The following is a 21,717-nucleotide window of genomic DNA, read 5'->3' on the forward strand; positions in this document are numbered from 1 at the left end:
AGATTAAAAAAAAAAAAAAAAAAAAAAAATTTTTAAAAAAATTTTTTTTTGAAAAATTTTTAAGTTTAAAAGGGGGGGTTTGGGGGGGGGGGAGGCAAACTTCAAAGAAAAATGTTAAAGAAGAGAACATAGAGAATATTAATGAGAAATATTTTGCTGGGGAAGAAGTCCGAAAGGCTCTCTCAACAGATCACATCAACCATTTTTTCGCTCTTCTACCTTTTGAACAAAAGAAGATCCTTGATTTGAGTCATAATCAATATGTATTCAATGTAAAACTTTAGCGCTTTGTCTGAAAAAGGCTAGAGATTAAAACTATAACCACAGTGCATTGATTAAAATTCAAGACAGATAAAAACTCCCTACAGAATCGAAGCCACTACCTAGACTTGAACCCTCTACATACATCCAAATAAACCCTTGTCTGTTTGCTAGTATTAGTTTATCTCAAAACCGAACCACCATGGGTGTTGGAATTGGATCTTTCAGAACAAGGGATGAAATGCCTACAAGGTTATGGATCACAACGTTCACAATCATTTGATATGTTCCTTATCCTGTGATGCTATATTCCAACTAGAAAAAGATAAGTTTCTCACCCCATTCCGAGACTTAAATGCAGAAAATTTACAGACAATTGAATAATACGTAGTTGAAGTTTGCAACTACTTACTGTTAAGAGAATTAAAATTGAGGTTCCTCTGAACATTGCATATGTTATCCCTGAGTAAAACAACTTTACATTCAGTAGACGAACAACCAAAAAAGAGAAAGGTATATAAACATTAAGATTACAAAGTGTCAATTTAGAACAAGAAACCTAGAAAGGGAACTAAGAAATATATTCATTTTGTTACCATATATATGAGCACCCTGTAGGCTCCTGAAAGCTAAGAGCCAACTCTGTAGAATATTCTGGGTCTCTCCAAGAGATAATTGTGTCTAAAAATAAGAATAACAATAATCAGGCAGTGGGTGATGCTGTATTTGCAGATAATTGCAACTACAGAGACAAAAGACTCAGATCATTCTTCCTCACATATACATACCTTCTTGCTTTCTGTAAATGTCATCTGGGCTGATACGGTGCAAAAGTATTGTCTCATTGTCTTCTTCATCAATAACAAACAAACACAACTCCTCTGATCTCTGCATAGTAACATTTGCATTCATTCAAATTACAGACATTTTTTCAACAATCATTATCAGAAACAAATTTCTGAAAATTAAAATTATTCTGATTCTATTACTTCTCCACCATTAAACAATTAAAATAAGTGAACATTTCGAACACACCTCCATAGAGTCAACAGTGACATGACCAGTACCCTGATCATCCCATTTACCATCGTCATTCAAGCGATAAACCTTCACGCGCTGAAAAGTCAAGAAAGAAAAAATAAAGAGGAAAATGATAGTGATGCAAAACTGTGTCACTTATATGCAACTTTTGCCAGTTAATTTCAAAGAAGAAATAAAAATAATAAAAGAGTATGCTTCAGCTCAAAACAACAAAACATAAAATCATTCTCAGAAATTTCAACTTGTACAAGGAAAAACACACCTAGAGATAAAGAAATTAAATTGAATATAATGATGAAAGCATGGCTCAATAAAAATCAAGGTAATGAAGCATGAGCATTTTAACTACAGGGTAATCCTCCCAATGGATTAAGTCAACAGATTATGCTCCCAAGAGTAACTTTATGATCTATTCGTTTGTTTTCAAAGGCAACTTTCTTGGTTATTACCTTATCATCTGATACAGCAAAGCAAACACCCCTATGTGATTGAAAGATGATTTGACAATTAGACTACACATATCAAATACACCATCAAACTAAATTCCAATAAACTTTCCAAATGCAGAAAATAAAAATAAATAATAAATAAACAATGATAGTTCACTCACTAGCTTTACATTGACCTTTTTTTTTCAGTTTGAAATTATAATTCAAAAAACATATTTATAATTCAAAAAAGGAAAGTTATTTACAGTAAGTGCTTTTTGTAGTAAATACCACCACAAAAAACAATATTTAATCCGTCTTAGCAACATGTGATGTTTATTCAATTTTGTATTGCAAATTTACCAATCTTGTAAATCCATGAGTCACATCACTGCTCTCTGAAAATAATCGCCTATTCCGTGAAAATTATTAAGACCACTCAGTAAGAATTACTAATTATCGCACAACTAGATGGGCACTCGCAAGAACCACCAAATAGGAATGCAAAGCAGGTAAATAATGGCTAAACCTTATTGGTATGCATCAGCAATTGTCCTTTTGTATTAAAAACTTAAAAAATACTCCATCGCACGTGTACTAACCACATATACACCCCAAAAAGAAAAAAAAAATCCAACTTTCTCAAAATGCTAAGGTAGAGACAAACTGTGAATCTCCAAGCCACCAATAGAAATCGATCCGTACGAAGGACATGCCATAGAGTCCAAACCCTAACTAAAATTCAGCCAAAAGATGAATCTAAAAACTTGCTTCAACTAAAACAAGCCATGGGTACTCTTCCGAATATGTTTGGCACTTCCAAAGATATCAAACTTATCCTCCAATTGTCTTGCAGAATGTAATGGGCTCACACTAACCCATAGCGATTGACCATCTCTAAACACCTAAACTGCACCATTCCCTGCTTTTACTTCCATTACAAGCAGCAACTGCATTGATTATACTGAGAACCAAAAACTACCAACCACAAAAATGCTAATCAAAATCCAACACGCCACAACCGCAAACCCTATGTAAAAAAAAAGACAAAAGATTGACACCAAACATAGCTCTCACATTAACTCATTAGCACCTCAGTACACCTTGAACAGCAACAAGTAACTCATACATAAATAAAAACAATCAATCGAAACATAATAAACTAAATTCAGTTAAACACCCAAGTCGATTGAATGATAACAAGTAAACTTACTACACAACAGTCAACAAAATCAAAAACTTGAAATTGAGAGTTCAAACCCACTAAAACAAAACTAGCAGGTGACAAACTTCAATTCTAGGGAAAAATCACCAACCTGCATCGGATTGGCGTTCGCTTGCGACTTCTCTTGTGCGCCCATCGCAGCTACTCTTCTCCCCCTCACTCCCCGATTTAAATTCGAATTCGAATCGAAGAGAAATTGAAATTCAAATCGATGTCAATAAATTAGGGTTTTTAAAAACCGAAGAGAGAGATAAGTAAATAAAGAAAGGCGGGAGATTTCAAGAATCGTGAGGATCAATAGAAAACCCTAACCGCCATTACCAGCGAAGTACTCTAAGCCTTCGTTTCTCTCTCTTTCTAATTATTTCTCTCACCTTTTTTTTCTTTTTTTTTTTAATTCTCTCTCCTCTCCCTTCTTTCTTTTTATTCTCTTCTGTGCAATCGTGTTTGTCCCCGACCTTCGATTAGAGAGAAAAGTTAAAAATAATAATAATTAATAAATAAATTTGTCAAATTCCAGTAATGCCCGTGATTTGTTAATAATTTACGTGGGAGCCAAAACCTTTAATTAATTGAAAAAAAGTTTAATACCTTGAACGTCCCTGATTTTTGGTGAAACTATGTGTAAAATTGTGCACATTGCAATTCTTTTACGCAGATCCCTGTTATAGTTATTCTATCACTTGTCAGTGGTAAAATCTAAAGACTTAGAGTTTGTAATTATATGCCTAGAGTTTAACTCTAGGGATACAATATATTCATGTTACAAGAAATGTAACATCTTACATTAATAGAAAGAGAGAGTTCATATGTATTATTGAGCCACACAACTCATTATGTACAGGTTAATCATAATCTATAAATGATATTTATTATATCTAAATAGATCCACAATTAAATAAGTACAATTATATTAAGCATATAGATTTTATAGTTTTATTACTAAGCTTCGCAATAGAAAAGCATTTACGTAAATAATCGAACAAAATTTATAATCATAATAGTAATGACTGGTTCAACTAGTATAATTTCTTAGGGTAATACAAAAGATTTGAGATTTCAATCTTTACCACATTTAAACTGAGATTTTTTTAATTAAAAAAATTTCAGTTACTATCAAATCAAACTGTGTTCCCCCATCCCCCCTCCAAACTTTTGTAATACTAAAAACTACGTGCGTTAAAAAGATAAAAACATCAAGATCTTTGTGAACTTGTAAAGTACATCTTTGTGAAGCATAATAATATATCAATAAATTATCACACATTAGTAAACGTTTAATTTTAAATCCTACGCGTTCTAAGTTGGGGGGCCCGCTACCCGCCCGTGCCTCAAGGACTTGACGATTATAACACGTGTAATGAAAATACAGCGTCCTCGGTCAGTTGGTTGACACGCAACAGTGTCTTTTCTCTGTACGAGTAATGAGACTCCGAGTCAGTGCCTAGTGGCTTTCAGCCTTCGGCTGTTTTGAGGCGTGATAATCATTTGATGGTGATGATATGCCACGTGGTGGACATTGATTGGCTCTGTGGCTGCACGTTTGCAGAGGATGATGGGGGGGATCTTTATGTCTTTTCATGCAGATAAATTTTGCCTGATGATTCTAAAATTTCTAAATGGACTGTCAATACGCGGGGCCCGTGGTCGTGGGCTTCCAGCTCACGCATGTGCCACCATCCAAAAACGGGTGTGGGCAAAAGCAACAAGTGTAAGCAATGGCCGTGCCGGTTCAAAACTTCAAATGCAAAGATTCCTCTCAAAAGCCAGTCCACAATTAGTCAATTACTGAAGCGGGGTCGTTTTGCTGGTTTTGTGATATCAGTACAAATTGCGGAGCTTGCTTGTTAAAGTGATTATCATAAGAGAGATTATGATCATTTAGATGGATTAGATTTAATTAACGGGAAAAATATAATCATAATGAGACTCTTATTAACTCTTTATTTCTTGATTGTGTATGCTGAACAATTAAATATAAATTTAATAAGTTGGTATTAGAGTAATATGAAAGTGAAAAAGTTATGGAACGCACTATAAATTTTTTTTGACTAATTTGATACTAGAAAATCATTATTATTATTATTTTATTTAGTTTAATTGCTACTCAATCTCAAGTGAGTCTGGATTTACCAACTTAATTGATTACAGAGATAATTATTTTGTGATCAACTTGATAATAATGCAACCGGGGAAAAAAAAAGTATACCCACCCAATTAACCAATACTCAATTAGCATGACAGTTTTATTTCATCTAGTGATTAAATTCTCACTAATTAAAAATTTAACTTACTATTTATACTACAATGGTAGTCGCTGTTTTTAACGTTCATATGATATGTTCCCTTTTTGCAATATCATTATTTATAAATGGTAGGTGATTTATAAGAGCAACTCAATCAAATCATCCAAATTTATTTCTATTTGCCCTATGTTTGTTGTCCAGGTATACAATACCGTTAATTAAAAAAATATATATATATAGATATAATAGTATAATACCTTTGACGAAATTAACAATAACAGATGACTTTTGCTTGGAACTTATGCGAGTACGATGCAACTAGCATAAGATGAACCTCAAAACTTTTTGAGTTTCTCCATTTTGGAAAGAGACTTTACTTGAACACTCTCGTACTCCAACATATTATAAAATAAAAAAAAAATAAAACATAAAATTTCTACGATAAAGTAATAGGGCAATACTACCTATTGCACATAATAAGTAAATTTTCAATAAGGAACCACTTATTTTATTAGAATAAAGGAGCTTTAAAACTAAAAAAAAAACACAAATATTACAATACAATATATACTTTATCCTATAATATATTGAAATTTTTATTTTTCTAATTTGTCTCTTACCATATTAAAGATTTAAAACCTTTATTAGAAGAGGACTCAACACACAACTATAATAAAAAATGTATCTAGTATGGCATAACAAAGGTAATATAGTCAACTTAAGAAATGTGTCAAATCAAACAACGTGTGGTCTAAAAATACAAAAAAAAAAAATTAATGACTTGCATCACTTAAATAATTAGACTGTTTCTAATTTAAAATTATAAGTTTTTTGTTATTAATCCTAAGTTTATGTTAATCACTTGGGTAAGGCCAAGTGGCTAGAGCCACTCCCTCACAAATGTGAGGGGAGTGGTTGGAGCCTCCGCAGACGCATTGCAGGAGTTTAATTTAAATGTCATTCTTTGGAGTCCCAGAACTTGAGTGAAGGCAGTCTTTCTCCTAGGCTAGGAGTTGACGTCCCTCAAATATTTGAAAGGGTTAAAAAATTTGAGCGGTGTCATATCAACATTGATGTCACACAGGTCTCAGTATATATATATGTCATAAAAAAAAAAGTTTATATTCAGAAGTATAATATTATCATAAGCTGAGGGTAGGAATGAAATTTTCAAACGTTTAATTAAAACAAGTGAAAATACTAAATCACGCGCCAAGCGTGCGTAAAGTACGAAAGATGGAAGCGTGAGTTGGACGGGGTTTTTAATTAAATACCCTTTAATAGTTTCAAAATTATTTAAATACCCCCTTCCTTTTTAGTTTTCATGGATACCCTAACAAATGTGAACAAAATCGGAAATACCCTTAATGAATGCATCAAATGCACTCAATGAATTGTCTTCATATTTCTTTCCTCATTTCTTTCACCTAAATCTATTTTTGCTGCCGATTCTTTCAAAATCTCTTAAAATCTCTCAAAATCTCTCATAACTTCTTACACAAATACAATTATGTATTCATTTCTTTAACACCCACTCTTTCTTTAAAGGTGCATTGCTTATTAAACAACCCAATAAGGTATGTTAATGTTGTTGGGTTTTAAATTTTTTAATTTTTAGGAAAATTTAGAAATTTTCCTCACATTACAATGTTTTATTTTCACCATTTTTTCTTATACGTAGAAATATATGCAATGTAGGTTGTTTAATTATTTTTTTCAGCAATATAACTTATTTATGGCGAAAATATTTCGAGTCGTGCATTCTTTTGATACCGTGTACGTCATATAGTTAGTCATGTAGGTCGTGTAAGTAATATAGTCGTGTAAGTCGTGTAGGTCATGTAAGAAATATAGTCGTGTAGGTCATGTAAGAAATATAGTCGTGTAGGTCATGTAAGAAATATAGTCGTGTAAGTAATATAGTCGTGTAAGTATTATAGTCGTGCAGGTCATGTAGGTCGTGTCGTTACTTGTATATGAAATTTAATATTATTATTTTTATTGTATCATCAGATATGGTTTTGGTACGTGTGTCTATTCTCTTCAATGGTGAATGGATTGAGCAAAATGACGAGTATAAGTTCAAAGGTTCAAAGGCTAAAGGTATAATGATACCACGATCGACAACATATGCCACATTGGTGGAGAAGATAGCTGAAGTTATTGATATAGATACTTCGGAATTCGAAATCACAATGAAGTTCAAACTTAAGACATCTGATCCTATGCCACCAGTTACAATTCAAACCAATGATGATGTGGAATTTTTTTAGATTCCAATTTAATTTCACTTCTTTTTTTAATAATTTTCATTGACATTTTCTGCATAGCAGCAAATATAAATTCTTAGCACAAATTAAATCTTTAAAGAACTAAATTAACCAAATGATTAATGGAAAAATTCGTGTAATTTTAAAGTCGCAATTAAACATATTACAGCCATTTAAAAAGTTTTTTTCTTTTTTTTTTATCTTCAAAGTGCTTTCTTCCTCTGGCCAAGCATACAAGCATACATGAGGAATGTCTGCATATAATTAATCCATGAAATCAATTAAGAAAAAAAAATATCAGCTATAGGAAATTAATGTAATGTTATACACATAAGAACACCATTTGCAGTGATAAAATATTTTCACTCATAACTAGACATATCATGACTTACCATGACTTATAATTGGAAATTAAGAATTTCTCTAACTAATGACATTTCACAAGGTAAATGTATATGCACAATTCCAATTTATTGTGAGCCTAATTAAACTAAATGTAATGTGCAGATTCTATTGACAAGAAACAAAATGTGGAATTGAAGGTCGTGTAATTGTGTAATACAAGAAGATCGTATAATTGTATAATACATGAAGGTCGTATAAACATGCAATACATGAAGGTCGTGTAAACGTGTAATACATGAAGGTCGTGTAATCGTGCAATACATGAAGGTCGTGTAATCGTGCAATACATGAAGGTCGTGTAAAACACAACCTTGAATCTTACATAACCTTACATGACCGAATCTTATGTTACATAACAAAATTATAATCAGCACAATCCATTAATTTTTCACAATTTGTATGCAGCAAAACAACTAGAAATTTGTTTTCGAACATGTTATGAGAGACCCACAACTAATTAATCTATTTTTTCAATATAAAACCCTAACTTTTTGTTTTTTTCCATTGAATATTAACAAGAAAACTAATTACATGGAATTACTTGTCTCAACTAGTTACATTTTGACAATTTTACAGTAAATGATCAACTCTCTCCGGCGATTATGTAGTGACGAACTATGCTTCACTTTCTCAGTTGTGGCAGCTTCCCCTTCTCAGGCTTAGTTTGCTCGTGTTGAAGTTCGATTTACCATGTATGGAGAATGAATGTTTGTTTCGGTAGAGGTGATGCCAGTGAGGGAATTGTAGTGTTTGTTTGTTTGAGTTTGATAGTGGAGGGAATTGCAGCAGATGAGTGTTTGTTTGCTTCAGTAGAGAAGGGAGAGGTGCTGTTTGTTAAGTTGAAATGTTTTAAAATGAGGATAGCTTAGTAATTTCCTATCAGTTTTTAAAGGGTATCGATGAAAATTTTGGCAAAAACAGATTTTAGGGTATTGAGATAATTTTTGAAGTATGGAGGTGTACCGGGCGCAATTGGCACGAGTTGGACAGCTAAAGAAAAGAGGGCAAGGCAAGGCAAACAAGATAGCAATGACTAAAGAAAAGAGCAAACAAAAGTAGGTTGTAGTTGATCAGCCACACTTGGGAATCTCCGCTTCTCACTACCAGTCATCCCCTTCTTAACGGATATCTCAAAGTCCGTCCCCCCAAATTCACAATTACAAACTCTCTCATAAAACAAACACGCCCTCTCTATATCTCCTCCTCCTCCTCCTCAGATCTCTCATTTGCTGTTCATTTCTATTTCTCTTCTAGCAAAATGCATTGCTCCGCTGCTTTCTCTCAAGCGGCCACATCAGCAACTGCTGTGCCAACGATCTCCGGATCACGCCACGTCGGTGCTCTTCATTCTTCTTCTTCTTCTTCTTCGTGCACTCTTCTTATTCCTTCCAAACCGATTAATCTCCGATTCTGTGGCTTACGCCGCGAGGCCTTCGGCTTCTCGCCTTCTGCATTTACTCGCTGTTCCAATTCCCAGCGAGTTCAGCTTCCTTCTCGACGTCGTTTTAAAGGAAGTAATGTCTGCGCTTCTCTCGGTGATAACGGAATCCCGAAGTCTTTTGATTATGATTTGATTATTATTGGCGCTGGCGTTGGTGGCCATGGAGCCGCTTTGCATGCCGTTGAGAAGGTACTCATTACTCACTCTCAAGCTTTGATTTGATGCTTTGTTTGTTATTTTTAATACTTGTGTTTACTTGAATTGATTGTATACGCTTGGATTGGATACACCGTGCACGTGTCAAAATTTTAACTGTTGTTAGCTGACGGTATACTGAGCTGATTTTGCCTTACTGCGTATATTAATCTGATAGCTCACATGAGCATCTCACATGAGTTTCTACGACTTGTAATCCACAATTGCTGCCATTAAGTTCGGTGAGTGAGTAGCTCGTAAATGTTATATTAGCTGCTAAGTAAAAGTGCTGTGCTTTCAAAATTAAGCAGTTACTAACGTGTTCCTACTCGTTTGTTGTTTTTAGTTTATCCATAATTTAGTATGGTTGTTTTACATGATATGCTATCTTTACAATATTGGGAAAGGAAAGTGGGAATTTACATGTTGGATGAAATGAAGATGATAAAATACATAGAATGGGATCTTGAGATCAGTTCTTTATTTGGCCGTCAATTCAGACTTCTTGTGTGTAAACTTTGCCCAATGGGGCGAAACTTTAAAGAATTGTTTGGTCGCTTGTTCTTCTTTGATACTTGAGTTGCAGAAGATCTGCGCTAATCTTAGAATATGCTCATTGTAGGGACTCAAAACTGCCATCATTGAGGGAGACGTGGTGGGAGGAACATGTGTGAACAGAGGATGTGTTCCTTCTAAGGCTCTCCTGGCAGTAAGTGGTCGAATGCGTGAACTTCAGAGTGAGCATCATATGAAGGCTTTAGGTCTGCAGGTAATAGAAGCTAATATGTTAGGATCGCACATTTACATTTGCTGCTCTTTGGTAAGATGAGTATCACATATTTCAGCTGAGACAAGACTGGAGTTGATTTTCTGTTTGTTTTCTCTTTTGACTATTGATAGGTCCATGCTGCTGGGTATGATAGACAGGGAGTGGCCGATCATGCCAATAACTTAGCCACAAAAATTCGTAATAATTTGACAAATTCAATGAAAGCACTTGGTGTGGACATATTGACAGGTGTTGGGACAATTTTGGTAAGTATAGTTTTTCTTTTGCAATAAATTGTATGCTTTCATGGTTTTCACCTTTTAAAATGTCATTTATCCTAATATAATTTATGAACTTATTCAGGGTCCACAAAAAGTGAAATTTGGGACTGACAACATAGTAACTGCAAAAGATATCATCATTGCCACTGGTTCTGTCCCATTTGTTCCTAAGGGCATTGAAGTTGATGGTGAATATTATTTGTTTTCCATTCTTATCCTGTTATAAATCTAATTAATCAAAAATTTTATCAAAGTTCGATCGAGATTAGAAGCCTGTCTTTGTATATCTGAAACCCGGGAAAGATGCTTGATCTTTTCGTACATCTTCTTCCTTTAGTTAGTATATAAAGATGGCAAAAACTTTTGTAAGCTGGGCAAGTTTTTTTAAGAAACTAGAAATATTTGTAAGAGGTGACTGTGCAGGCACTGGCTGAGTTATATGAAATGGATATCGAGTTTGATACAGTTACTGCAAGTAATATGATGCGCTAAAACCCCTGGAATGAAATGTCTGTTTGAAAAATGTGAAATTAAAAAGAAAGAAAGAATGTCGCCTGTTCAGTTGCTTCCTCTACATTTTTTGTGGAGTTTAGCACTATTAAACAAAAAATTATTCAGAATTAAAAAAGTTTAGCATAACTTGGGAAAATAAGTGTTTTCTACCCTAGTTCCTGGGGATGATCTCTGAATCTGTTATCAATTAATGACCTTGTATTCCAATTAACTGTAATCTTTTGTTCTCCCATGCTCTTAATATTTTTCTAATGATTTAGTAATGACCTGCAGGGAAGACTGTAATTACAAGTGACCATGCACTCAAATTGGAGTTTGTTCCTGACTGGATTGCAATTGTAGGAAGTGGTTATATTGGTCTTGAATTCAGTGATGTATACACTGCCCTTGGAAGTGAGGTAATATCTTTTCTTTCTTTCCTTCCTTCAACAAATTTTTGGAAGTGAGCTAATCTAAGACTGTTAAGAGCATGTGTCCATAGTTGATTTCAAATTCTGAAAACCATATTTTTTTTCTCTTTTGTGTAGGTTACTTTCATTGAAGCTTTAGATCAGCTTATGCCTGGATTTGATCCTGAGATTGGTAAACTGGCTCAAAGAGTTCTCGTTAATCCTCGGAAAATTGATTATCACACTGGAGTGTTTGCAACCAAGGTACTCTGATGTTTATATTCACGTGTTCTCTTGGAGGCTATTTTGATAGTATACACTTACATTCACTGATGTTGTTTACAGATCACTCCTGCAAAGGATGGGAAACCAGTCACCATTGAGCTTATTGATGCTAAAACCAAGGAACCAAAAGATACTTTAGAGGTAAAACTATGGATCATATTGATTGTGTTTTCCCTTCAAAACTTCTGCAAGAAAAACCAACATCCATCTCTATTTCCAGTTATCTGGCATACTTCTTTGTTCATTTTGTAACGTCCCGCTGAGAAAATTGATACCCTAAAATGTGTATACATTGTGAGAAGAAAATACTTCCAGAGTTCCAGTTTCTGCTGTCGTCTATTGCCTATGATCGTACACTACAACTTGTAGTACGTTACCAATTAAATGATGAAACCTGGTGGATGTAAACTGCTGATTTGAGGAGCCTTGAATTGTCTAATCTAAAAGTTTGTTTCAAGTGGCCTGAATTGGTTAAATTTACATATGGACTGCATTATTTTAGATTGAAATTTGTGTGTGCTTATTTTTGACATTAAGCTTTCAACTTTCAACTACCTTTATGCACTCAGTTAGTAATCACTGTTGCACTCCTACCCATTAGTTATCACTGTTGGGGAAGCTTTGAAAAATCCCTATTTCCCGTGCGGCTGCTGTCCACTTCTATCTGTCTTTTATGTAATATGTATAGCATATGCTGTAAACTTTTGCTTTTGCTTCTGTTCTATAGGTGGATGCTGCATTGATTGCGACTGGAAGGGCTCCATTCACAAATGGTCTGGGTTTGGAGAATGTAAGTCTTTACTGACACATACAATAATTAAATCCAGAAGTCGTTCAATGAAAAAAACTGTATTTAAGTTTCACTACTATTCTCTTTTACTTTTTCTTCTCAGATTAATGTAGTAACACAACGAGGTTTTGTACCTGTTGATGAGCGAATGCGAGTAACTGATGCAAATGGAAATCTGGTTTGTCATGAATTTTTGTGTGGCATATTCTCTCGGAAGGCTGTCACCAATTGTTACTGAATATAGTTTTTGAATATCAGGTTCCTCATTTGTATTGCATTGGAGATGCAAATGGTAAAATGATGCTTGCACATGCAGCCAGTGCACAAGGAATTTCAGGTACATAGCATTTTCCTCATTTCAGGTACTATTTTGCCGTTCAATTTTTTTTCTACTCAGATTTGGTCCTTGGCATTGATGTCTTAATGCAGTGGTTGAACAAGTTACTGGAAGAGATCATGTACTCAATCATTTAAGCATACCAGCAGCTTGTTTCACACATCCTGAAATTAGTATGGTTGGATTGACCGAGGTAATTATTTAATCTTATGAGCACATATCCTTTTGTAAATATGTTGTCATACACTTTTCGATGTGATAAACGTCCACTTCTTCTTGAAAACATTTGACATTTTTGCCATATTTTGATTACTTTTTCCATTCTTTTTAATGAGTTGTTATCAGTTTGTTTGAATTCTGAAATTTTGACTTAAAATTCACACAGCCTCAAGCAAGGGAAAAGGCTGAAAAGGAGGGATTTGAAGTAAGTGTAGCGAAAACAAGCTTCAAAGCTAACACCAAGGCCTTAGCAGAAAACGAAGGGGAGGGACTTGCTAAGGTTACGGTGCTTGACCCTTCACTTCAATATAGTTTTTGTAAAAACTTTACTATACTATTATATATTTTGCTTTATTGACTCTTTTTTTTTCATTTTTTACTAACTAGTTTCCAATATTGCTGCTTATGCTATCTTTATGCAGTTAATATACAGACCAGACAACGGTGAGATTCTTGGAGTTCATATCTTTGGGCTGCATGCTGCAGACCTTATCCATGAAGCATCTAATGCTATTGCATTAGGCACACGTATTCAGGTACGGTTCCTTTGCCAAAATTGCTATGTTACTGCCTCTGATTGCTGCACTTTGAATGAATCAGTTTCTGGGAACTTGGAACGGCAATCTTCTAACTGTGTTATGTAACTTTTTGTTCTACCTTTAGACGCACCATGTAATGTATGATCAAACTTACTGTGGCCACCCTTATAATAAAAAAAAAAAATTGTGAAATCATCTTTTTCTTTTTCTTTTTCTTTTTTTAATTTGAACAACTACTCTACATTTCACATCATGCAGGACATAAAATTTGCGGTTCATGCACATCCAACTCTCTCTGAAGTTCTAGACGAACTGTTTAAAGCAGCAAAGGTGAACTTCTGATATTCTCTTAATAACTCAACCAGTGATAGAGAGAATGTGTGAGATTGCACAATGAGTTTGTTCCTGGTATAGTATTATCTTGCAACATCGCTGTTTTATGAAATTATAATCCTCGTGATCCCATTCCTGAAGAAAGTAGAATTATAATTTGTTTCTTTAGATTTGAACAAACCAAAAGGTGTTAAACAAGATTTAATTTCTGGAGCAGGTTAAAGATCATGCTTCTAATCCAGTAAGTGAACCAGTTGCAGTCTAAAGCATCTCGACACTTGGGAAATATTAAATTTTGAAGAAATTTGCTTGTGCTAGGGAGTACCAAGGAATTTTGCATCCTCAGAGAGAACTAATCAACACCGTGACCGTCCTAGCAAACCAAACCTGGTGAAGAAATTTGCAGATGTTTATATGACATTTGTATCCTGGTTTCTCTGCCTTGTGTATGCTTTGCAGAAGTACTAAATATTCATAATAGTTTCTAATTGGAAATTTATTTTCTGCTTTCAATCCTGGACAATATTGCTGGAAATAAGAGGTTTTGTTATCATAGTCAATATAAAGCAGTTTTCAGATCGCTTCTAAACTTCATTGTTCCACTGAACCATATACCAATTTCAGAAAATAAGATGGTAGGAATTGCTTGTCTTTACTCTTAAAATGAATTGAGATGACTTAGTATTGTTTTTTGAGACCTAAGAGCCAACATAAATTACTGATGGTTAACAGGTAGCATTCCTTTCATAGTGTCAATCATTAGCGGCTGGGACTCAAAAGCTGTTGCTAATTAGAAAATTGCTTCTCATAAACGTGGAGTGGGGAGTTGATTGCTAGGTTACGCCAGCAACAAATGACTATCGACCCATTCCAAGTTTCGAACTGGTATCAAAGAAAATGCCGATCCCCTCACGTGTATGATGGGATTAGAGGCAACAATAATTTCATCAAATCTGTCAAAGCAAGAATGCTAAGTAGGATCTCTCACAGCCAATTGCAGAACAAAATAGTCCTCTGGTTGCCAAATACACTTAACATGAGAAATCAATGTACTAAGAGCATCAAACTCAGGGCTAAGAATATGAACCCAACCAAAAGGTACAGACCAAACCAGAAAACTTATTCAGCCAAGAGGGATCTAACATCATTCTATAGGAGTTTGAAACATGAAAACAACTAACTTAAAGCTTCATAATAAGGAAATAGAATTCAAATTTTAATAATCTTTAGCAATTATCACATCAGTAAACAAACATAGCTTAACAATTCAGCAGATACTTGAAATTGAAATGAAACCCACTAGAGTGCCATCAAGTCACTACAATAACAAAAACAAAACAGATATCCATTCAAGGGGTTAAAAAAATCTTAACAACTAAGTAATTAAAACCCCATAACAGCATCTACTCCTCGGCAGCAGATTCACCTCCCTGCTTGTTATGCTTCCTTGCATACCTCTGGTTCCTCAGGAACTTTGGGTCCATCTATAATCATTAAAAAAAAAATCTTACGAACCTAGTATCGAAATTACTAAAAGCCGGCATTACAATCAATAAAAAATGAAAAAAAAATTGGAAAAAAAATTACCCCTTTGGTGGAAGTGTGGCGGTGCTTCTTAGGTTTCTTGATACCGTTCTTGTGAGCCTTGTAAGACTGGTTATGCGCTGTGTGATTCTTTGACTTTGCCATCTCTGTAACAAAAACAAATAATTAAACTAACTGATTAAAAGAAAAAATCACGGTAAAAGACCTGTACAAAAATATAGCTACATGGGTTTCTTTGTTTCAACGGCATATACAAGAGATCGAGTTAGAAAGGTACCGTTTTCAGGAAAAGACCCTGCTCGCGGCTGTGCTAGAGATTTTTCTCTCGGGGGAGCAAATGAGAAGACAACAGCCGAAACCCTAATTGATATATAGTTCGTTAACCATGCCCGTTCGAATTTTTGAGCCGGATCGGGTTTTGGTTTTCAAACTTGGGCCCACATTTTGATTTGGGTTTATACCCAGTATGCTTTCAAATTGAAAAACCAAGCCCGGCCATTTTACCCTTTTGATGAACAGATAACATAATATCGTGTACCCCTAAAGTTTGAAATTACTGTACATTAGTTCCCCGACTTGTGGAACGTGTCAATGACACCCCTATGCTTTAAGAACAAAGTCAATAAACAAACTGTTCTATTTTTAATTACATAACAAAATTATTAATATGTGTAACGAAAATCTGTAAGCACTTGCTTAGATCAGCTTCGTTCATGGTGCAAATCGAGCTCTAGAATACATCGAATTTGTTTTTAAATATTTAAAAGAAAATATTCTCCACTAATGCATACATAGACCTCAAATATATTTTACGGGTTACCACGATACTAATATATGGATTATGGATATAATCTTTCGAAAGTAAGAGAAGACAGTCTTAACAGATATATTCTTTAATTAATTAGGTAAGAAGAAACAAGAGACTTCTTTTTTTTTTTTTTTTAATTTGGTGAGTATCGTATATTTTGAGACTAATAGTAGCTATTAGAAGGACGTTGAGTAAGAACTTCTGTAAACTATTTTGTTCAATTGTGTTTGATTTTGTGAGTTGCATATTGATTGAGAATGACAGTAGTTATTAGAAGGATGCCGAGTAAAAATTCTCATAAACATTTTAATCTAACTTCGTTCGATTTTAGTCTAACTTTGTTGGAATTTCTGTTTAATCCAAAAATGTATAAACTGAATTGCTACGTTCAAAAATTAATTAATAGTTGTGATTTATCATGGTGTAAATTAATAAATAAATGGTCTAAAAGTTTGCTGAGTATGGTTTATTTAATGGTCGTAAGTATTTATTTAATTTCATAAGTTTTTAACAAAATTTTTGTTGTTATTTGTTTGTTTTTTAAAGTAGAGTTTTTAAAAATTGAATAAGTTATTTTATCTTTACTAATAAAAGTTTAAATTTAAACTTTTGAGATTAAAGATTAAATTTTTTTAAAAAAATATTAAAATCTCTAAAATATTATTTACTTATTTAATAATTTTATTTAATTTTTTCATAACATAACTTTTAAAAATTTATATATATAAATAATTTTATAATTTTAATATAAACTTTATTTATAAAAATTATACTAATAAAAAATCTACTTAAATATATTTTATTTAAAAAGTTATGTGAGACTGTGCCTAAAACCATAACATAATTTGAAAATCACAAGCGAAGTGTCTTTAGGTGCATGAGTTCGAGTTTCAGTAATGGATGAGACTCAAGTTCCCTTCTAATGAGAATTTATTTGGCTCCTCACTTTGGGAATAAAATAGATTTTCCTCTTATATTAAGTGAGGGACATTGCTCCGGAATAAAGTTATGATTGTAATATCTCAGTATTTAAAAAGAAAAATCACATGTGAAACAATTTAAAAAAATGAAAATCAACATTTAATAATAATTTCTCTGAGTTCTCACACGCAATTACAAATCTTGAACGAATAATTCTATTTCTAATAAGCTGTAACGCTGGAAGTAGCTGGAAAACGTAAAAAACGACACAAACAATTAACCCCATTACACACACACACACACCATTACATTCAATCTCTGTGCAGCAGATCTCATTAGACAAACAAACAAAAGAAAGAAAGCCATGTTTCTCTTAGACTGGTTCTATGGCGTTCTTGCTTCTCTTGGGTTATGGCAAAAAGAAGCCAAGATTCTCTTTTTAGGCCTCGATAACGCCGGCAAAACTACCCTTCTTCATATGTTAAAAGACGAGGTCCGCTTCTTTCTTGTATTTTTGTTTCTTTCGTTGATTTAGTGTTATGGGATTTGTGTAATGTGGGATTTTGAAACTTTCTTGTTTTTGTAATCTGATTTGCAGAGATTGGTGCAGCACCAGCCAACACAGCACCCCACATCAGAGGAATTGAGCATTGGGAAAATCAAGTTCAAAGCTTTTGATTTGGGTGGTCACCAGATCGCTCGCCGTGTTTGGAAAGATTATTATGCTAAGGTATTTTTCTTTATTAATTCATTTATTTACTTTATCTATTCGATTGCCTGTGATGTAATAGTAGATGCCAAGTTTATGTGATGTAGATGAATTTTTTTTGTCTTGAATTTGAAAGCTGCTAGCCTGCTTAAGCCATTGGCTGGTTTATGTTTTGAAATGAATAGACATGCTTGAGTTTTTTTTTTTTTTTTTTAAATTCTCCTGTGTTTATTGTTTGCTAGCGGTTATCTGATTCATGGGAGGCAGACATTGATGATGGGAGTTTCGCTGATAATGCCTTTTTTCTTGTTTGGGAGGTTTCTAATAGTAGCTCTCCATACATGATGTTCTTTTGGAAAGAATTACTAGCTTTATGAAAGTTGTTTTGTAACAAAAGTTAGCTTTATTTCAGTTGAATTATGGTTGCTTGAAAGGGTTATTTATCTTATTATTTGGATTTGGCTATGAGAGTTCTGGGCTCTGAGGGTTCTAAGCTATTAACTTTCTCAACTACTTGTTATTCGTAGATATTGATTCCTTTTAATTCAATGAATTACTTGTCTTGTTTCTTTGTGTGGACTCTCTGTTGATTCCAGCAATTAACATTTTTTCTATGTCTGGACAATTGATAGTCATACGAAACACACGTGGATCCTGAAATTACTTATTCATTCTCCATTCCATGTCGAATGTTGGCTTGGTTTGAATTGATGTCTGAAGTTCATTAATCATTTTTTTGTGTGGGTTCATCGTGGCTTCCATTTAAATGCTGGCCTCAGTATTTAATACCAAATGTATGTCTCTTGTCCTTACATCTTCGCAAATGACTAATGCCACCATTTTCTTTTCTACTGCCCTCGCTAAACAGGTGGATGCGGTTGTGTACTTGGTCGATGCTTACGACAAGGAGAGATTTGCAGAATCGAAAAGAGAGCTGGATGCCCTTCTTTCAGATGAAGCCCTGGCCAATGTTCCCTTTCTCATTTTAGGCAATAAGATTGACATTCCGTATGCAGCTTCAGAAGACGAGCTTCGTTACCATCTTGGACTAACCAATTTCACAACCGGCAAGGGGAAGGTGAATCTAACGGATTCCAGCGTTCGACCGCTCGAGGTCTTCATGTGTAGTATTGTGCGCAAGATGGGATATGGCGATGGCTTCAAGTGGCTCTCTCAGTATATCAAGTAGAGTTGATGACATCATATGGTCATATGTATTCATTCTTTTGGGATATTTTTCCCGTAATTTTTTGCCGTGTCTGACTACAGTTAATTGAAAAACCAAATTTTTGATGTTTATTTGACGGGTATGAAAAGACTCAACAATTGTTGCACCATTTGATCAATGTGAAATTTGTTTTTATTTTCTTTCAGAACAAGTTTGTATGCATCTGCCTACTTTTGTATTGTCGATGTTGCTCCCATTTTGGAATCCTGGGTACGTTTGTACACATGCTCAACACTGGAATGAAAGAGCAATAATTACATGGCCCAGTTAAGTGTTCGTGTGTGTTAAAACTGCTGTTGGATAGGCCCATGGATGAGGAACAAGACGAGCTCACCTGATTGATTTTTTATTTTTATTTTAATGAAATTCCTTTTTAGTCAATCATGCTTCTGACGAAAATCCAATCACGACCGTTGGATGGGTCTTTGTAGGCATCAATTCAATGCTTTAAGTAGAACCGTATCATTCTCCGTCCACGTAATCAGTCTATCACAACAAAATCACTGCGATCACTATTCAGTACTTTAAAATAATAATCTAATAATATAGTGGCAATTGGCCACATTACACCAAAATGACGCGTACCGGCAAGTAATCCCCAACCACGTACACACAAACTCGAAAGACCTGCTACACCCAGTCACCCACTTATTCCCTCCGCCAGTTCACATCATCTCACTCACCGGCCCTACCGGTAATTCAAGTTCCACTTCATACTACAAATTCAAAATCCAAAATTTAAATTTGATTTAAGCTTTCCTCATCGTTTTCTCAGCTCTTCTTCAATTTTCTTTCTGCAGACCGTTTATCTTTTTTTCCCAAAAAAAAAAGATAATGTTTCTTGTTGATTGGTTCTATGGAATTCTTGTCTCGCTTGGTTTATGGCAAAAAGAAGCCAAGATTTTATTCTTGGGCCTTGATAATTCCGGCAAAACGACGTTGCTTCACATGCTCAAAGATGAGGTTTTTTTTTTTTTTTTTTCTTTCAGATATTTGATAAGCGGTCATAAGGTTTCAAATTTTTTGTTTAATGATTAAGTGCTTGAATAATTGAACAAAAAATTGAAGTTATTAGCTAATAGTAGAAGTGGGGTTTTGTTAATTAATTAATTTAATGATGTTATTTGCAGAGACTAGTACAGCATCAGCCAACACAGTACCCGACATCAGAGGAATTGAGTATCGGGAAAATAAAGTTCAAGGCTTTTGATTTGGGTGGCCATCAGATGGCCCGCAGAGTCTGGAAAGACTACTATGCCAAGGTATATTTCAATTTTACTTTATATTTTATGCCTTTCATAATTTCAACTAATTGTTTTAGTAACTGCTTGTTCATAATTGCATCACCTCATATATATTCAATTTCTAGGTGCATATTAAGATTGGCGAAAAACTTTGAGAAATTTGATAACCTCTAAAACCGTAAGAAGAATAAATTTAGTGTTCTACACTTCTAGTATCATGTTTTAAACGCAAAACTTGAATGTTGAGAAGGGCTTTTGCAAATGAAAATTTTGTAGTTTTAATATGCTCAGTTCAAGAAGGTAGTAATGGAAAATTGATATAATATTTGTTTTGTGTGCTGACGCCTCTGTATGACAAAGTTGACTATCTTGTGTTAAATTCACAATAATATGTAATCTTTTCATCATTTAGGTTGATGCTGTGGTCTATCTGATTGATGCCTATGACAAGGAGAGATTCTCTGAATCAAAACGGGAGCTTGATGCTCTCCTTTCAGATGAAGCCTTAGCTGATGTCCCATTTCTCATTCTGGGAAACAAGATCGATATACCATATGCTGCTTCAGAGGATGAGTTGCGTTACCACATGGGCCTGACTAACTTCACCACAGGCAAGGGAAATGTCAATCTAGACAACACAAATGTCCGCCCCCTGGAGGTGTTCATGTGCAGCATTGTTCGTAAAATGGGATACGGGGAAGGTTTTAAATGGCTCTCACAGTACATCAAATAAGCTAACTAGTTTTGAAGAGGATGAATGCAACATCTCGGCCACATAGAATAGTCACTTAATTTACAAGAGCTGTTATGTCTATTAAAATAGCTTCTATTTAGGGTTCGGTTCAATTTAGCTGCCAATTAGTAATACCACTTCTATGTCAATATTAGCTCATATACATCCTCAAATGTACTAGGCTTTGTGCTAAGAATAGGTAAGTTGTGCTTGTGTTCTTAGTTTTTATTGATATCGAAGAATAGCAAAAGTATTGAGGTGTACAACGTGTAATGTTATTGCTCTTAAACATCTGCAATGTACCAAGCATTATCAAAAAAAGGAAAAAATGAGGAAAAAAAAAACTAGATAGGAGCATATACGTTAACACTCTATCTTTTTATTGACAGGTCACAAGCCACACAAGAATCTTGACTCCTTTTGAATACGACTCTGTCAATATATCGTGAGTTGTATTTGGTTAAATGAATTGGTAAAAAAATGGTAGGAAGAAAAATGGTAAAACAATAGTTCAGCCAAACTATGCTAAAGATTGGAAAGAAGAAAATAATAAAATAAAAAA

General features: G+C 34.2%; 5 protein-coding genes and 1 non-coding gene across 12 annotated transcripts in view; 4 read left to right on the forward strand and 2 right to left on the reverse strand.

Annotated features, from left to right (window-relative positions):
- The window catches only part of LOC18031849 (serine/threonine-protein phosphatase 4 regulatory subunit 3), a 14,099-nt gene extending 10,716 nt beyond the window's left edge, over positions 1–3,383 (reverse strand). For 3 of the 7 annotated variants that reach the window (XM_024189466.1, XM_024189474.1, XM_024189478.1), the window contains exons 1-5: positions 3,047–3,382; positions 1,297–1,377; positions 1,050–1,149; positions 858–942; positions 674–723 (exon numbers count right to left, since the gene is read on the reverse strand). In XM_024189466.1, the coding sequence (XP_024045234.1) occupies positions 674–723; positions 858–942; positions 1,050–1,149; positions 1,297–1,377; positions 3,047–3,091 (361 nt within the window). In that variant the 5' untranslated portion in view covers positions 3,092–3,382. Of the gene's footprint in view, positions 1–673; positions 724–857; positions 943–1,049; positions 1,150–1,296; positions 1,378–3,046 lie in introns of all 7 variants that reach the window. The other 4 variants (XM_024189457.1, XM_024189480.1, XM_006419348.2 and 1 more) reach the window with 3 other exon arrangements.
- Positions 3,384–8,883: 5,500 nt separating this feature from the next.
- LOC18031369 (dihydrolipoyl dehydrogenase 2, chloroplastic) lies at positions 8,884–14,527 on the forward strand. The gene is made up of 15 exons (XM_006419352.2): positions 8,884–9,506; positions 10,135–10,281; positions 10,413–10,547; positions 10,645–10,750; positions 11,349–11,473; positions 11,603–11,728; positions 11,810–11,890; positions 12,477–12,539; positions 12,643–12,717; positions 12,798–12,876; positions 12,969–13,069; positions 13,262–13,375; positions 13,518–13,631; positions 13,893–13,964; positions 14,185–14,527. Exons 1-15 carry the CDS (start codon positions 9,135–9,137, stop codon positions 14,230–14,232), a joined length of 1,758 nt encoding a protein of 585 aa, XP_006419415.1. The 5' UTR covers positions 8,884–9,134; the 3' UTR covers positions 14,233–14,527.
- A 607-nt stretch (positions 14,528–15,134) lies between these two features.
- On the reverse strand, positions 15,135–15,898 carry LOC18032580 (60S ribosomal protein L29-1). The gene is made up of 3 exons (XM_006419355.2): positions 15,790–15,898; positions 15,555–15,658; positions 15,135–15,451 (listed from the first exon to the last, which is right to left on the reverse strand). Exons 2-3 carry the CDS (start codon positions 15,654–15,656, stop codon positions 15,371–15,373), a joined length of 183 nt encoding a protein of 60 aa, XP_006419418.2. The 5' UTR covers positions 15,657–15,658; positions 15,790–15,898; the 3' UTR covers positions 15,135–15,370.
- A 1,541-nt stretch (positions 15,899–17,439) lies between these two features.
- On the forward strand, positions 17,440–19,439 carry LOC112096942 (GTP-binding protein SAR1A-like). The gene is made up of 3 exons (XM_024181180.1): positions 17,440–17,734; positions 17,840–17,971; positions 18,819–19,439. Exons 1-3 carry the CDS (start codon positions 17,606–17,608, stop codon positions 19,137–19,139), a joined length of 582 nt encoding a protein of 193 aa, XP_024036948.1. The 5' UTR covers positions 17,440–17,605; the 3' UTR covers positions 19,140–19,439.
- LOC112095525 lies at positions 18,170–18,295 on the forward strand. The gene has a single exon (XR_002903901.1). It is a non-coding gene; the product is annotated as a small nucleolar RNA snoR83 (small nucleolar RNA).
- Positions 19,440–19,946: 507 nt separating the features above from the next.
- On the forward strand, positions 19,947–21,694 carry LOC18031551 (GTP-binding protein SAR1A). The gene is made up of 3 exons (XM_024181188.1): positions 19,947–20,141; positions 20,309–20,440; positions 20,835–21,694. Exons 1-3 carry the CDS (start codon positions 20,013–20,015, stop codon positions 21,153–21,155), a joined length of 582 nt encoding a protein of 193 aa, XP_024036956.1. The 5' UTR covers positions 19,947–20,012; the 3' UTR covers positions 21,156–21,694.
- The last annotated feature ends 23 nt before the right edge of the window (positions 21,695–21,717 follow it).

The sequence above is a fragment of the Citrus clementina genome, unplaced genomic scaffold (assembly GCF_000493195.1).
Source record: "Citrus clementina cultivar Clemenules unplaced genomic scaffold, Citrus_clementina_v1.0 scaffold_9, whole genome shotgun sequence".
Taxonomy (NCBI): Eukaryota; Viridiplantae; Streptophyta; class Magnoliopsida; order Sapindales; family Rutaceae; genus Citrus; species Citrus x clementina.

Coding starts and splice junctions, on each gene's coding strand:
- LOC112096942 (XM_024181180.1), top strand. CDS start 17,606: ATGTTTCTCTTAGACTGGTTCTATGGCGTTCTTGCTTCTCTTGGGTTA. Junction 17,735..17,839: donor TTCATATGTTAAAAGACGAG/GTCCGCTTCTTT, acceptor TCTGATTTGCAG/AGATTGGTGCAGCACCAGCC. Junction 17,972..18,818: donor GGAAAGATTATTATGCTAAG/GTATTTTTCTTT, acceptor CTCGCTAAACAG/GTGGATGCGGTTGTGTACTT.
- LOC18031551 (XM_024181188.1), top strand. CDS start 20,013: ATGTTTCTTGTTGATTGGTTCTATGGAATTCTTGTCTCGCTTGGTTTA. Junction 20,142..20,308: donor TTCACATGCTCAAAGATGAG/GTTTTTTTTTTT, acceptor TGTTATTTGCAG/AGACTAGTACAGCATCAGCC. Junction 20,441..20,834: donor GGAAAGACTACTATGCCAAG/GTATATTTCAAT, acceptor TTCATCATTTAG/GTTGATGCTGTGGTCTATCT.
- LOC18032580 (XM_006419355.2), bottom strand. CDS start 15,656: ATGGCAAAGTCAAAGAATCACACAGCGCATAACCAGTCTTACAAGGCT. Junction 15,452..15,554: donor GCCACACTTCCACCAAAGGG/GTAATTTTTTTT, acceptor TAATGATTATAG/ATGGACCCAAAGTTCCTGAG.
- LOC18031369 (XM_006419352.2), top strand. CDS start 9,135: ATGCATTGCTCCGCTGCTTTCTCTCAAGCGGCCACATCAGCAACTGCT. Junction 10,751..11,348: donor TAAGGGCATTGAAGTTGATG/GTGAATATTATT, acceptor AATGACCTGCAG/GGAAGACTGTAATTACAAGT. Junction 12,877..12,968: donor CAGTGCACAAGGAATTTCAG/GTACATAGCATT, acceptor GTCTTAATGCAG/TGGTTGAACAAGTTACTGGA.